General features: G+C 33.8%; 1 protein-coding gene across 1 annotated transcript in view; it reads left to right on the forward strand.

Moving 5' to 3' along the window:
• LOC111143464 (ADP ribosylation factor like GTPase 6 interacting protein 6) overlaps positions 1 to 14,960 on the forward strand; it is a 36,860-nt gene extending 21,900 nt beyond the window's left edge. The window contains exon 4 of the mRNA XM_022497224.1: positions 14,281 to 14,960. Within this exon, the coding sequence (XP_022352932.1) occupies positions 14,281 to 14,374 (94 nt within the window). The 3' untranslated portion in view covers positions 14,375 to 14,960. The remainder of the gene's footprint in view (positions 1 to 14,280) is intronic.
• The last annotated feature ends 796 nt before the right edge of the window (positions 14,961 to 15,756 follow it).

Raw genomic sequence — 15,756 nt, forward strand, 5'->3', positions numbered from 1 at the left:
TGTAATCTTCTTGATTAGTAAAACCTTGTGACTATGTACATAAGTGAATATGTGTGTATGGTTTGTGTGTGCGTATGCATTGGAAATATATCACTCCACTCAAATATGAGTGGAGTATACTTTAAAATCTAGTAAGCTAACTAATAAGATAGTTTTAATCTTATTCTTTGGCCTCATTCTAAAAATATTTTGCCGTATTTTATCCCAAGAGGTTAATTTGAATGTACATATATAAATATACTTATATACCCAGTGTGTAGCCACTGTCCTAGCAATGTAAATATATAAATGGAAGAAAGAAATAGGAGAAATTTTCCTCCTCAGGTAGTCTCTTAACTTGATTTCTTACTTTAATTCCCTGTCATATAAAATTTTAAAGAAGTCATGAAATCTATTTAGAACATGATGCTACAGTGTAAATTTGAAGTTTTCATGTAGAAAGTAATTGAGATAGATTTCTGAAGTGATGATCTAGTTAGAAATCTCCTTGCTAATTTACAGATTTCCAAATAATGAGCATCACTATTTACTTTGAGGCTTTTAGAATCACTAGAAGATCTAGCTGAAAATAAAGATTCTGATTCATTATGTCTAGGGTAGGGTCTGACATTCTGAGTTTGCAAGAAATTCAGAGGCGTTGCTTATATATTGCTGGTCTGTAGACTACTCTTTGAATAGGAGGGCTTTAGGACAGAAGTCAGCAAACTTTTTCTGTAAGGGGCCAAGTGGTGTGTATTTTTAGCTTTGTGGATCATATGGTCTCTCACATACCCTTAAAGTCGAAACAAGTTGATTTTTAGCACCAAAGCACCCATAGACAATACCTAACGGAATGAGTGAGGCCATGTTCCAGTAAAAAGAAATAGGTGCAGGACAAGTGTGTTCTAGTTTGCCAATCCCTGCTTTAGGAGACTACTCTGAAATTAGATAGTGCTTACAAAAGATTTTTAATTTGGGGGCTATATATATAGAGAGAGAGAGAGACCCCAAATATATATATTACAGTAGGAAAGCCTAATACATATACATACATATATATACATATATATGTGTGTGTGTGTGTGTGTGTGTGTGTGTGTGTGTGTGTATTGTGGGGTTTGTCTGTTCATATAGTTGTTTTTTTTTTTTTTTTTTTTTTTTTTTGACAGAAATCAGAAGTAGGCAGAGAGGCAGGCAGAGAGGCAGGCAGAGAGAGAGGAGGAAGCAGTCTCCCCGCTGAGCAGAGAGTCCGATGCGGGGCTCAATCCCAGGACCCTGGGATCATGACCCGAGCCAAAGGCAGAGGCTTTAACCCACTGAGCCACCCAGGTGCCCCTGTTCATATAGTTTTAATTGATTAGTTTTTTAAGCCATAAGTGTATGGCACACATTTCTAAAAATCACATTTCAATTTTGGAAAACAGATAACTACTTCATACCTTATTGATAGACTTAATACTTTTTACTGAATATCTGAGTTTTAATGAATAAATGATCCAAAGTAGTAATGAAAGTTCAACTAAAGTCTGCCTATTTGAATAAGCAGGAAATCTTACAACTGGAGCATGTTTAAAATTATAACAGAATAAGTAAGACAGCTGCTTTAAAGCCCATTGTATTGATTTTACTCACTTCTCCTTTTAGATTGTGAATCCAAAGTGACTTGCTTGCCACATTTGGGAAATGGTTTTCCAGGGTTAAGAAATGGAGTGGGAAACATAATTTAGTGGCAAGGAAAATAATTTTAATTGAAATTTTACAATAGGAAAGCCAAAGTAAATACAAATTTTGTGTGTTCAGTTGTTATGAACTATGAGAAAAATTGGCTTCCTTTTACCAAGCCTTGTGTAAAGAAAAAAGTTTGATGTACCTGTCCTATACAGTTGCAGAATTGTAGAGGTCAAAAGAAAGGTCAAGTAGGAGAGAGAGCCTGGAGCAAAGCTAATGAAATGTTAAAATAGCAGAAGGCCTCAAATTCATTCTAAAACAGGCCAAGGCCTGTGGTGCTCATATAAAGAGAATAATAAGGCCGAGTTGAATCATCCAGACTAAGATCTGAGTAATCAGAGTTCACAACCCTCATAGTCCGAACTAGAATCTCAGGTAGCACTATCCATCCAACCATCCATCGATCCATCTCCCTTTTTTTTTTTAACCCCTGTGGCTATTCCAAATCCTCATCACATCACACTCTTTTCTGTGGGTTCCACTTCCAGTCACAGAAAGGTCATTGTGAATGAACTTCCAGCTTCTTCCCCTTCTGATTATAAGCTTACTTTACATACACATCTATTATTCTACCTATTTCTCTTCTCTCAGAGTATAAAGTGTCCTCACACCTGCCCAAACGTAATTTTACTTCCTTTGTTCTAGATCCTTTACCCTGCCCATCCCTGCAATTCCTTTTTTCATATATCTTCAGGTTTCCCCTTTATCTAGTCTTCTTGTTGGAATATTTCTAAAACATTCAAGTTTCTCCTCTGGTAGAGAAAAAAAAATCCGCCTGTCTAAGCATCCTCAAAGACTAGAGAACGGGTAGGCCCTGTCTCCACACTGACTAAATTTGCTAGCAGAGGTGTCTTGGAGTTAACCCTATACTAAATTATTTTCTCCTTGAATTGACTGCAGGCCTCCTAATTACAAAATTTAAATGTTCTCTTTCTTTTTTCTTTCTTTTTTTTTTTGGAGAATGTGTGTGTGCCTGCCAGTACACCTGCATGCACACACACACACATTGGGTGGGGTGGGGGGCAAAGGAAGAGGGGGAGAGAGAATCCCAAACAGACTCTATGCCCAGCCCAGGGCCTAATGCAGAGCCCATTACAGGGCTCTGTCTCACAATCCTGAGATGACCTGAGTTGAAAACAAGAATCAGACCCCCAACTGACCAATCCACTCAGGTGCCCTTTTCATTTTTCAATCCATTATTTGAGATGGCTTACGATTCATCCTCAGAATTCTTTTCTTTCTTAATTTCTATGACACCACCTCCTTCCTGTTTTCTTTCAGCCTTCTGATCACTGCTTCTCTTATGGAATCACTTTTTTCAGCTTTTCCTAGTTGGCTGAAGACTTCCAAGTCTATCCGGGCTGCCTTGAGGCTCTTCCCTGAGGAACCTGCCTTTTGGTTTTTATTTGTATTTCCTTTTGCTTGCTGGGAATTTTTACTTCAGTGTCCTGTAGGCATAGTTCAATTTAGTCTATCTAAAATTGACTTCATTATTTCTCACTACCCACCATCCTGTTTCTTCTCTTAGCTTCCCTATTACGGTGAGTGATATTTTATCCAGCCAGTAACTCAGGTAAGAAACCCAGGATTGCCTTCAGTTCTTCCCTCTCTCTTAGTAACTGCAGCCAGTCAAGGAGACAAGATAAAGGCTGGCATTTATTGTGTGTGTGCTCAATAAAAGCTAGGCATTGAAACAAACATTGTTAATGTTCTCTTAGTTTAGTGTTCACGAAAACACCAGAGAGAGGAATTGTTATTCTCATTTTAAAGATGAAGAATTAGATTTTCAGGTGGGTTAATGTCATTTTTTAAGTACTAGAGACATGATTAAATTCAGTTGAAAGAGAGTTTGCTTTCCAGATCCTTTAACCATACTAAACCATTAGCCGCTTCCTGCACTCTCCATTGTCTCTTGCTTCTACACATGTTGTCATTTCGTTAGAATTCTAATTTCCTCATACTTAGTTTTAGATCAGGCATTAACTCTTCTTTAAAATCTCCCCTGCTTCAAGCCAGATGGCTCCCTTATGTTCCAGTAATGCTGTCTACAAAACTTTTAACACTCAGCACATTGTGTCATTAGACTCTTGTCTTAGAGGGCAGTATTGAGGACAGTACTTATTCTTGCTCATTTCTCTATCTCCCATATATAATGCCTGATATATATAACTCATTATGTAAATTTTGGTGAAGTAAAAGAACAGAGAACTGAGAAAATTATAAAATAAAGAACTTCAGAGTATAAAGTAAGGGGTGAATATGTTGTTTTTTTCCTTAATGACAGACAGCATTTCCTTAAGGGAGGGAAGCTTCCTTTTTAAAATTCTAACCTTTATGTCCTAAATAGCACTGGTAAAGTTAGTTGGAATACACACAACTTCATTCTCTCCACAATTTCTAATAAGTAATTTTTAGAGAAATGAATACAAAAGAAGTTGTCTTATTTTGTGTTTCTGAAAGAAACATAAAAGGAAATACTTCGCAGGTAATTGAAATGTAGTGGTATTTAGTATTTTCTTTCAGATTTTGGATTTGGTTAAAAACTTCTGATTCCAGATGAAAAACTGATAGTTATTCTAACCAAAGCTCACACAGCTTAAAATTCTTTGGGAATTGGGGATTTCTTGGCCTGGGATAGAATGAAAAATAAAAGACAACTCAGATGTGTGAAGGGGGAATAAATTAGTACCAACTAGCTCATCCTATCTCCAACTGAGCCAGTCAGACACAGAAACAAATAGCCAGTTGGTTCTTATTGTAGGCCCTTAATATAACTTCTTATTCTGGTAAGTACAGAGAGCTTTCTGCTTAGAGCAAAATTGGTTAGCAGTGAAATGACTATTTCAAATTGGAGGGAATTCTGTCGTAAAAGCATGTCTTAAATGCAGGAACATAGAAGATGGAGAGGAAATATTGGAATTAAGATGACATAAGAATGAAGATTTCAATAGAGTGTAGTCTGGAATGCAATATAGAGATTCATTTCAGAGTCAACCAGTGAGTGCTACAGTGAAAACAATAAACAACATGAAACGAGAGGAGACCTGCTTGAACTTGTTGGTCTCTGTCTTAAATAAACAAAGGCAATTTATTTGAAACTTTTGGCAGTGTCTTAATTCAGTACCTTAATTTATGGTTCCTTTTAATTTCCAGAATCATTTAAGTCATTTAAATCTTAAGTTTTATATATATATTCCATTCCTATAAAATGTAAATAAAATCGAATTCTTTTATAACTTACTCACTTTATAAGTTACTATTAAATATCAATATAAATATATTGCTAGAAAGTATGTCTCCAGACTATAAAATCTGGATATAAATATTAGAAGTGTAAGGTTCTTTAGAAAATTACAAAGGGAAATGATTGTGAATTTGTAGCAAAAGGGTAATACCAAGCAGAAATGCACATATACATACACAAACCCATAAATCTTCAGTTATTTTCTTCTATCTACCTCCTGGGTCTGTTTGTATAATCTTATTTTTTGTTTTTTGTTTTGGTTTTGAGATAGGTCTAGTTGTAGGTATTTTGCTTAAAGGGAGAGTGAAAGAGAATGTCAGAAGAATTTTTAAAAATCTCATCTGTAGCCAGTTTTCTTTTCTATATGCAGTGGCTAATATTTGTTGATTATTTGCTATGTGCCAGACACCTGATTCTCAGCTGTGTAAGGGAAGATTTTTATTTTTACTTTTATTTTATTTTATTTTTAAATTCTGTTTTATTTTATTTCTATTTTTATTTCCGTTTTGGGGAATTGAGTCTCAGAGAGGTCAGACAGTTTCTATCTTCATACACCCGATAAGTGGCAAAGCTGGCACTCAAACACATCTTTGTCTAACTACAGAGTTTAAATGCTTAAATACTAACAGGAACCAAATAAGAATTTCATTGTAGGATTATTTATTATTGGAAAGAAATTCTTTAAAACCAGAACCAAATGGTATCTTTTTTATAACTTATCTTATAGGATATGGAAGTTGTTCTGTTATAATGCTATCTTTGTCACCATATTTTTTCCAATATAATTTTTATTGAACAGTATTTCCCATTTATTTCCATTTTGATTTTAGAACTTTATTGCAGTATAGAAGTTTATCTCAGTGTAAAATCCACATTTAGGAATCCTAAAATTTCCTTTAAGAAACATTCTGGTTTTGTCATTAAGTTCTATTTTTCTACTTATTTTTAAATGTTCAAATTATTTTGAATTCTTATGTTAAATGATATCATGTTAATTTTCATTATATTTTGGGTCTCTTTGACTGACTCCTTGGGACCAAAATATGTATGTAGTTCTATTCCCTGGATAATTGTTTTAGTTTAAGTACAGATAATGTTGGTCAATAGCCCTTTTTAATAGGTAGAAAAAAACCTATGTAATCTTTTTCAAATGTTGTCATTTTATCCCAGCTACTTTGAATAATTAATCAAAATTTAGAACTAACTGGAAGGGACCTTGTGTTAATCTGGTGCAGTCCTTCACCTAATATGCATGAAATCTTCAGTGTAAGTTCACTTCTGGCTCTGTCCTTTTTCCTTTACACCTCTTTTGTCTTTTGGTTGGTCCATTGCCATCTCTGAAAGCTTGGGTCAGAATTCATATTGTTAAGAAAACTTGATATTGTTAACTGTATTTTTTTTTTTTTTGCTTTATTCTATTTTTAATTTTATTTATTTATTTGTCAGAGAGAGAGAAAGAGATTGAGCACAAGCAGGGGGAGTGGTAGGCAGAGGAAGAAACAGGCTCCCCGCTAAGCAAGGAGCCTAATGTGGGACTTGATCCCAGATGGAAGGCAGATGCTTAACCAACTGAGCCACCTATCCCACACTTATATTTTATATACAGTTGACACAAAAGCATTTTGAACAGGGGGTGTTTTAGGAAAATTAATTTGTTACAGTGTGTTTAGGTATATGGAGAAAATATGAGTGGCTTCGAAAGCATTTTATTTTGAATTCATTTTCTTGGTCACACTGATATTTGAAATAATTGTAGCAAGTCTCTAAAAATAGTCACGTCATTTTCAAAATTTCTTTAAGCCTATTTCAGAGACTGTGTGAATGCTGAAATAAAATGGAAGGTTATCAAAGTTAAACATTTCCATTAAATAGTGCTATAAAGTGATAGGATTTGATTTCTTTGTGGGGTGTGTGTATGTGTGTGTGTTTGTGTGTTTTCCCTCTATTCAGTAGCATAGTCCAAAATTAGAACTCTGCATGGCATGACAAAATCAAATTAGCTTGACAGGGCTGGGTGTTATCTATCTACTTTTGTGGGTTTGACAATATTAATATTAAATAATGCTGATGTTTTACTTATTCTGGATAGAAATTTTTTTATTATATATCTGATCAAGTTTCCCATATTATACTTTATTATGTAGGATTTAAAAACCATAGTTATTTTGCTTTATTGGTCTAAAATACATAATAGAAGAATGTGCTACCCTTTTAATTATTATTATTTTTTAGGATACAAGTATATTTATTTTATTTTTTAATTTTTTATTAACATATAATGTATTGTGTGTTTCAGGGGTACAGGTCTGTGATTCATCAGTCTTACACAATTCACAGCACTCACCATAGCATATAACCTCTTTTTCGTGTTTTTAAAAAAAACTCTACACTCAACATGAGGCTTGAACTCACAACTCTGAGATCAGTAGTTGCATGCTCCATCTACTGAGCCAGCCAGGTGCCCCTGGAAAGTGCTAATCATTTTCCTTTTACATACATTTTCCTTCATGAAATTATAGAAGAATTAATGAGCAAAAATTGTATATACTCTACCAAACTTTCCCAACCCCCTCCTCCCCTCTGTTGTTTTTTTTTTTTTTAAGATTTTATTTATTTATTTCACAGAGAGATCACAAGCAGGCAGAGAGGCAGGCAGAGAGAGAGGAGGAAGCAGGCTCCCCTAGAGAGCAGAGAGCCGGATGCGGCGCTCGATCCCAGGACTCTGAGATCATGACCTGAGCCGAAGGCAGCGGCTTAACCCACTGAGCCACCCAGGCGCCCCCTCCCCTCTGTTTTATTACCATTTGCCTTACAGTGTGTGACTGCTTCAGATTATGAAATAAAAGGTCATGAATGACTTATAACAATAAGAAACATTTTGGAATCCTTAGTAAACCTCATGATAAAACTGAATGAAACAATACACAGTAGATGCTTTGGGCCAGTAAGGTTTTTATTTTTATTTTGTATAAGACCAGTAGTGCCTTACCTTATACATGCATGCAAATTAAAATTAAGAAAGAGGGGAATCTGGGGCGCTTAGTCAGTTAAGCATCTACCCTCCACTCCAGTCAGGATCTCATGTTATGGGATTGAGCCCCACGTCAGGCTCCCTGCTCAGCAGGGAGTCTGCTTCTCCCTCTGGCCCTCCCCTGTCTTCTGTGTGTGTGTGCGTGCCATGTGTGCTCTCTCTCTCTCTCTCAAATAATATCTTAAAAATAAATAAAATTAGGGCATTTGGGTGGCTCAGTGGGTTGGGCCTCTGCCTTCAGCTCAGGTCATGATCTCAGGGTGCTGGGATCCAGTCCCGCATCGGGCTCTCTGCTTGGCAGGGAGCCTGCTTCCCTCTCTCACTCTCTGCCTGCCTCTCTGCCTACTTGTGATCACTCTCTGTCAAATAAATAAAATCTTTCTAAAAATTTTTTTTTTAATTAAATAAATAAATAAAATTAAGAAAGAATTTGTAATAGACCAGAAATACCTTCTGAGCCTCACACTAAGAGTGAGCCTTTGAAAAACCTACAAACACTAGAATTACAGGCCCTTCCCCATTTAATCTTCTTCTTTTTTTCTTAATATTCATAGAACTTGTGGGATCGCAAAACCAAACCAAAGGGCTGAAGGAAAACTGCCTAAAATCACCAGTTCTTTTTATTCCATGTAAATATAGTGATAGCTCTTTTGAAGATAAGCTGAATCTTGATTTCTCCTACACTGATAAATGAAAAACTATGATTAGGAAAAGGAGGGAGGAACTTGAAAATAATAGTCAGTTTTGTTCCTTCTGTCTTAAAAATGCCTATTGGTAAAATGTAAAATTTCCATACATATATTTCCTCACCTCTTCCCCCAGCCCTTATATAACTTAAACTTACAAACATAGATCTGTTTCTGGATGCTAAAATCTATTCTGTCTTTTTCTGGTTCTGTTAACGTCTTTGTTAAAAACTGCTTTTTTTTTATATTATGACTTCTCAGAATTTTTCTTTTCTCCTTTTGCATGTTTACTGTGTGAGATAAACCTAGTATCAAAGTTTTAGTTTCCCACCAGAATAATTCTGTTGAGCTGCTACTGAGATCTCATTGAATTTATTCTGAGGTAGTTGGTATCTTTACAGTGTTGAGTATTCCCAGATTATGGTAGGTTATTTCTCTTTACTCAGATACTCTTTTAATGTCTTTCAATAAAGTTTTATTTTTTATTACAATATAATTTACATAACATGAAACTCAGCATTTTAAAGCATATAACTCAGTGATTTTCAGTATATTATCCGTGTTGTACAATCATTACCACTGTCTAATTCCAGAACATTTCTATCACTCCAAAATGAAAACCCCACACTTAACAGTTACTCCTCTGTCATCTCCTCCTCTAGACTTTTTGTCTATGGATTTGCCTACTCAGGGCATTTCATGTAAATGGAATCATACAAGTCCCAGAAATGTGGTCTTTAGTGTCTGGCTTCTTCTTTAATATCTGAGTGTAGTGGTCTTAAAGTTCATCCATGTTGTAGCCTGTATCAATACTTCTTTCCTTTTGATGGCTGAATTACATTCCATCGTATGAATAGGCCACATTTTATTTATCAGTTGATGGACATTTGGTTTGTTTCCACTTTTTAGCTCTTAAGAAAAGTGCTGCTATGAACATTCAGATACAAGTTTTTGTGTAAAAACATGTTTTTAGCTGTTGAGTATATACCTGGAATGGAAGTGATGGATCATATGGTAACTCTCTTTACTTTTTGAGGAACTGTCAAACTCTCTTACAGGAGCTGTACCATTCTATATTGTACCAGCAATGTGTGAGACTTCTGATTTCTCCATATCCTCATCAATAACCTATTCTTTTCTTTCTTGTGTTGTAACCATCTTAGTGGGTATGAAGTGTTATCTCATTGCAGCTTTGATTTGCATTTTTAGAGTGACTAATGTCTAGCATCCTTTCATGTGCTTGTTGGCCAATGTATATCTTCTTTGCAGAACTGTCTGTTCAAATGTTAAGCCCCTTTTAAAATTGAGTTTTTTGTCTTTTTTTTTTTTGAGTCATAAGAATTTATATCTCAGATAGTAGGTCACAGTTATATATATGATTTGCAAATATTTTCTTCCATTCTCTGGATTGTCTTTTAACTTTCTTGATGTTGTCCTTTGAAGCACAAAAGTTTTTAGTATGATGAAATCCAATTATTTTTTCTTTTCTTGCTTATCCAAGAAATCATTGCTTAATTCAAGGTTGTGAAAATTTCTAGCTATGCTTCCTTTTAAGAGTTTTGTAGTGTTAGTTATTTCATGTAGGTCTGGTCCATTTTGGGTTAATTTTTGTATGTTATATGAGTTAGAGGATCAAACTCATTCTTTTACATCCAGTTGTCCCAACACCCATTTGTTGAAAAGACTTTACCTACTAAATGGTCTTCGGTACCTTTTTTGAAACTTAATTGACCATAGATCTATGAGTTTATTTTTGGACTCTTAATTCTGTTCCATTTGTCTATATGTTTATCCTTATGCCAGTACCATACCATTTGATTACTTTGTGTTAAGTTTTGAAATTGGGAAGTATGAGTTCTCCAGCTTTGTTCTTTTTCAGTATTATTTTGACATTTAGTGTCTCTTATTTCCATATGAATTTTGGAATCAGCTTGTCCATATCTTCAGAAAGAGGCAGTTGGAAAGGAAAATTGAGGAATTGTACCGAGCTTATAGATCAATTTAGGGAGTATTGCCATTTTTACAATATTGTTTTCAATTCTGAAGAACACAGGATGTCTTTTTATTTATTTAGATCTTCTTCAGTAAAGTTCTATGATTATCTTCATGTGAGTCTTGCACATTGTTATTTGTGTTTCTAAGATTTTATAGTTTTCATTCTAAGGATCTTTTACTTTTAGCATAAAATTTCTTTTTGGGTTTTTCTGTTTTTATTTCAGTTTCATTTAGTTAACATACAGTGTTATGTTAATTTCATTTATGTAGCATAGGATTTTTTTAATTGGCTAATGCTGCTGTATAGGAAAGTTGTTGATTTTATCAGAGATAAACAAATGTCCCTTTTTATGAGGAATAAACACAAAGAATAGAATAGGAAGTTTAAAAATGGACCAGACATACATGGTTATATGACTTAGGACAAGGCAACACAACAATTTTATGTAGGGGAAAGATGGTCTTTTCAATAATTTATGCTGAAACAATTGGATATCCATAAGGAATAAAATGGGCATTGGCCACTACCTTATGCAATATACAAAAATTTTAGATGAATTATAGACCAAAAAGTCAAAGGAAGAACAATAAAGTTTTTCTAAAAAATAGTATATCTTTATAACCTTGGAGTAGTGAAAGATTCATCAAAAAGGCCACAGAAAAGTACTAAACATTAAAAAGAAGTAAATTGGACTATATTTAATAACTTGTTCATCAAAGGATCTTATTAGAGAGTGAAAAGACAAGTCATAAACTGAAGAAGATTTTTGCGACACATACTATTGACAAAGAATTTATATATAAAATATGTAATGAGCTCTGTAAACCAGTAGAAAAAAGCAAAAGATAGACAGGAGTTTCAAAAAAGGGAAATTTTAAATGTGCAATAAGTATGTTTGTCATCAGAAAAAAGAATATTTAAGCCACAACAGCATAAAATGCAGAGTCACTAAAATTAAAAAGACTGATAATACTAAATGTTGGTGACAGAGTGGAACAACTGAAACTCCTACATTACCAGTAGAAGTGTACAGTAGTCAGCTACTTTGGTATAATGTTTGACATTTCTACTAAAGCCAAATTTACTTCTGTCTTATAACCCAGCAATTCCACTCCTAGCATTTACCCAAGAGAAATGAGTACAGGTGTCTCCTACCCAACAAAGATATGTAGCATCATATTCCTAGTATCTCTATGTATAGGAACCTCATATTAGAAACAACCCAAATGCTTGTTTAGAATGAGTGTAGTAGAATGGGTGAATTTTATTATTTTTATATAGTGGAGTACTAAACTGTAATACAAAAGAACATGCTAATGTTACATATAACAACATGGGTGATTCTTAGAGACATAATATTGAGTGAAAGAATCTAGACACAGAAGGAAATGTATTATATGAGGGCATGTAGATGGGGGCAGGTGAAACCAGGCATCATGATAACAAATGGTTATAGTGGTTATCTCAGAATTTGGGGGAGGGAAGGTAGATGGGGAAGAGGAACAAAGGAGCTTTCTATGGTACTGGAAATGTTTTGTTTTTGATCTGGATGGTTGGTACATAAGGGTGTACGATGAAAAAATTCATTGATCTATATGAATGTTAGGCATTTGCGATTTACTGTGTATACTTTTAATTTAGAAAGTAGCATACATATATAGAGATTGAGTAAGATATGTACTATACTTGGTCCTAGTTTTTTAATTCAAAACATGCCCTTTATAAGAGATAAGTGAAGGGTGTTGACAAAGGGGCACCAGGATACCTTCAGTTTTCTTCAGTACTTCAAAGATCACAAATAAGTCATAGGAGAAAAAACCTGCCAGCAGGGGTTGTCTTTCTTCCCTAGAGGGGAAAATAATGATGAGTATTTTGAAAAGGAGTTTTAAAGCAAGTGATTCCTCAAAGATTTTAAGTCCCTTGCCTAACAGTACATGTGTGACAACTGATACAGTGTTCCTAGTGGAAATATGGTACATTTGAGATGGTAGAAAGGCTAAAAATCACTTCTCTAGAGCATTTCTTCATTGCCATTAAAATTCCTTGCTTTGCCTGTTATGTAAGGGTCGCTTAACATTTGAGCATGTGCATCTCCGTAAAATTCAGTTATGCATACCTATATTGTAGTTTAGTAAACTGTAACTTCAAAGGCTTTTCTATTTTTATGGGAGTCCAGGGTCAAAAACTAGTAAAAGAGAACAATTAACTCCTGAAATTCTGTTCCATGATTAACTTCATTTTGTTAGTATGAATTTAAATGTTCTTGGGTCATTAGTGGTTTTTAAGTAATGAATGACAAGTTGATAGTTCAATTTTATAATTAGCTTTCTGTTCATTAATCAATATATATTTGAGGGAGTTTTTTTAAGAGATAAGTCATCTAGTGTATCTATTTTATTTTACCATATAGTAGGTAACATGGTGAAGTAGATTAACCCTTAATAATGGTAACACATGAGGCATCTTAAATTAACCCCTGGGTGACTGAGGTTGAGTGGAGAATATGAATAATAATAATAGTGGCTATCAGGCTATCAGGGCTTTCTATAGTCTGAGGTGAATGCAGAGATGGTATTCTACAAGGAGTGTATCTTCATTTCTTGCCACAGATCTTATAGGGCTACAAATGTTAACTGAAATCCAAATACCTCCCTGTCTGTGAGCTGTCCTTAGGAGAGATGAGAGGGCATAAGCATGGTGACCGTCAGCTCTTACTACTGATGACTTTGGGCTCTTATTCCTGCAGTGCACCTCCCTGTATATCCTCAATTTGGATTGTTCCAGCGAGGAAAAGATTCTGTTCTTCCTCTGGCACCATTTAGATATTAGCTTCTATTTTTTTTTTAGCACATCTCATCTTTATGAGGATAAACAAAGAGTATTATTGCAATAGTTAGTGGGAGGAAACTTAAAATGTAGTAAATTAAGTAAAATTGCTGTAAGAGGGATCAAATGTCAGGGGAAATCTGTGCACATAAGCTAGTTGGCACTCATAATAATCATAAAACAAGAGATGTGTCTTTGCTAATACTTAGGAACTCATTGAAAGCTACTTCAATTAAATAACCTATTAAGTTGAGACCTGAAATGTCTATAAAAGACATAATCTGATTTATGATTTACATATGGACAAGTGCTGTTTTTAGTGCTTACAGAAAGAGTAGTTTCTTCTTGTGATCTAAAAATGGTACAGACAGGACAAATACCTGAAATAATACATATTTTTAGTTCTAAGTGAGAACAAGAGAACAAGGAAACAGTGCTAATTAATGAAAGAACATGCTTGTAGTATAATAAGATTTATACCATAGAATTAGGTTATGATACACTTAGTGACTATGAAGAATAGTAAAAAACTATAAGGGATTAAACTGAACATTTTGGTCTAATGAAACTGAAAAATTGTATTTGATAACCAGGATAGTTTTTGACAGAGAACTTAAGAGAACTTTACTAATCCTGCAAATATCCAGTATTCTTTTTTAACATGTGTATTAATATGTAAAATATTAGGGAAACATTTTTTACGTTATAAGCATTTTCAATAAAAACTGATGGTCTTTCTGTTATACCAAATTACATTTTCCTTTTTTCATTTTTTTTTCTTCCCCCCTAGGAAACTGACTGGACATTCTTTCCACATGGGCTATAGCATGGCAATTTTGAATGGCATTGTTGCTGCTCTTACTGTAGCATGGTGCCTCATGTAAACCTACACTGAAGCAATATTTTTGGTAAAACTTAGTCATGGTTGCTTTATAACAACAGGGAAGAACATCATTTCATCATTTGTCTACTCAGAAGACCAAGAAACCTGCTGTCTGTGGTTCAGATATGTCATATCATCATCATTATGGAGGACCGTTTTGTTTTGTTTTGTTTTGTGTTTAAATGGAGGACCTTTGTAAGCACCATTCTAGAACTTAGGCATTGAGAATATCTGAGTATTAAGTTTCAAGTAATTTCTTAAAAATGTAAGGTGTTTACCTCGTCTTTTTACTTTTGTGTGCATTGTCCTTATAAATTATAGAAAACATTTAGTGGAATTCAAACATGATGAAAACTTGAATATGGGATAATGCTATGTATAATACTACATTTTTGCTAAGAAATACTAGTGGACTGCTTAAATGAGATAGAAATACTTATTTATTCATGATATTAGAAAAGCAAACAATGCCTACTACTTTGACATTTTATAGAAGCTACTTTGAAATCAGAATAGTTTTCAATAGTAATAATCAACAGAAGGTGCATTTATATTTTTTAATGGGGTATAATTCCTTATGTGTTTTTTTAATATATTTTCCTACTACATATTGAATTTGTATGTTTTTAAAATTGCTACATCTAAACAAATGTATATGTTATTTTTTAGCTGAGGGAAGCCTAATACCTACCATTTTAAGTAAGTATTTTGTTTTTTTTTTAAAAAAACAAAAAACAAAAAAAAATCCCACAAAAAACAAACACAGTGAACTGAGTTTAAAATTAAGTAAACCTATTTTAACAAAAAAAATCTGATAAAAAGTAAATTAATTAAACCACTGAGATATTGAGAAAGTTGAAGTTGTTCACTATTTCTGTTTCCACAGTTGCAAATATTTTTCTTGGTGTGTATATGATTATTCCAACAGAACTGATATTATTTTGTTTTTAATAAATATAAATCTAAAATTTTTATATTTGGAAATGCTTGAACTACTTTGTTTTTAGTCGCAAAGATTTAGTTAACAAACTAGAAAAGGTATTTTGATAATGTATATATGTATAATCTTTTTATATATGTTTCATAATTTTCATATTTAAATGTCCTACAATTGTGTTTCTTTTTGTTTTTATAGTAGTTAACCTTAATTGTTCCTACTTCTTTTCTAAATACCTGTTTAGAAATTTGCTTCAATTTTAGAAAGATGGGCTATTTAAAATGCTGTGTTCCCTGGCCATAGAAAAATTTATATTAGGAAAGCATTGTGTATCAAAACAACTTATTCAGGCTAAATGGGAAGTGAGTATGTGCAGTGTGTTCCTGTTATATGCTGAGTGTTGTTACTGAGTAAATGATTTAACGGTATTTCTAAGTCTTAACACT

The sequence above is a fragment of the Enhydra lutris genome, unplaced genomic scaffold, assembly GCF_002288905.1.
Source record: "Enhydra lutris kenyoni isolate GAN:26980312 unplaced genomic scaffold, ASM228890v2 scaffoldscaffold1, whole genome shotgun sequence".
Lineage (NCBI taxonomy): Eukaryota > Metazoa > Chordata > Mammalia > Carnivora > Mustelidae > Enhydra > Enhydra lutris.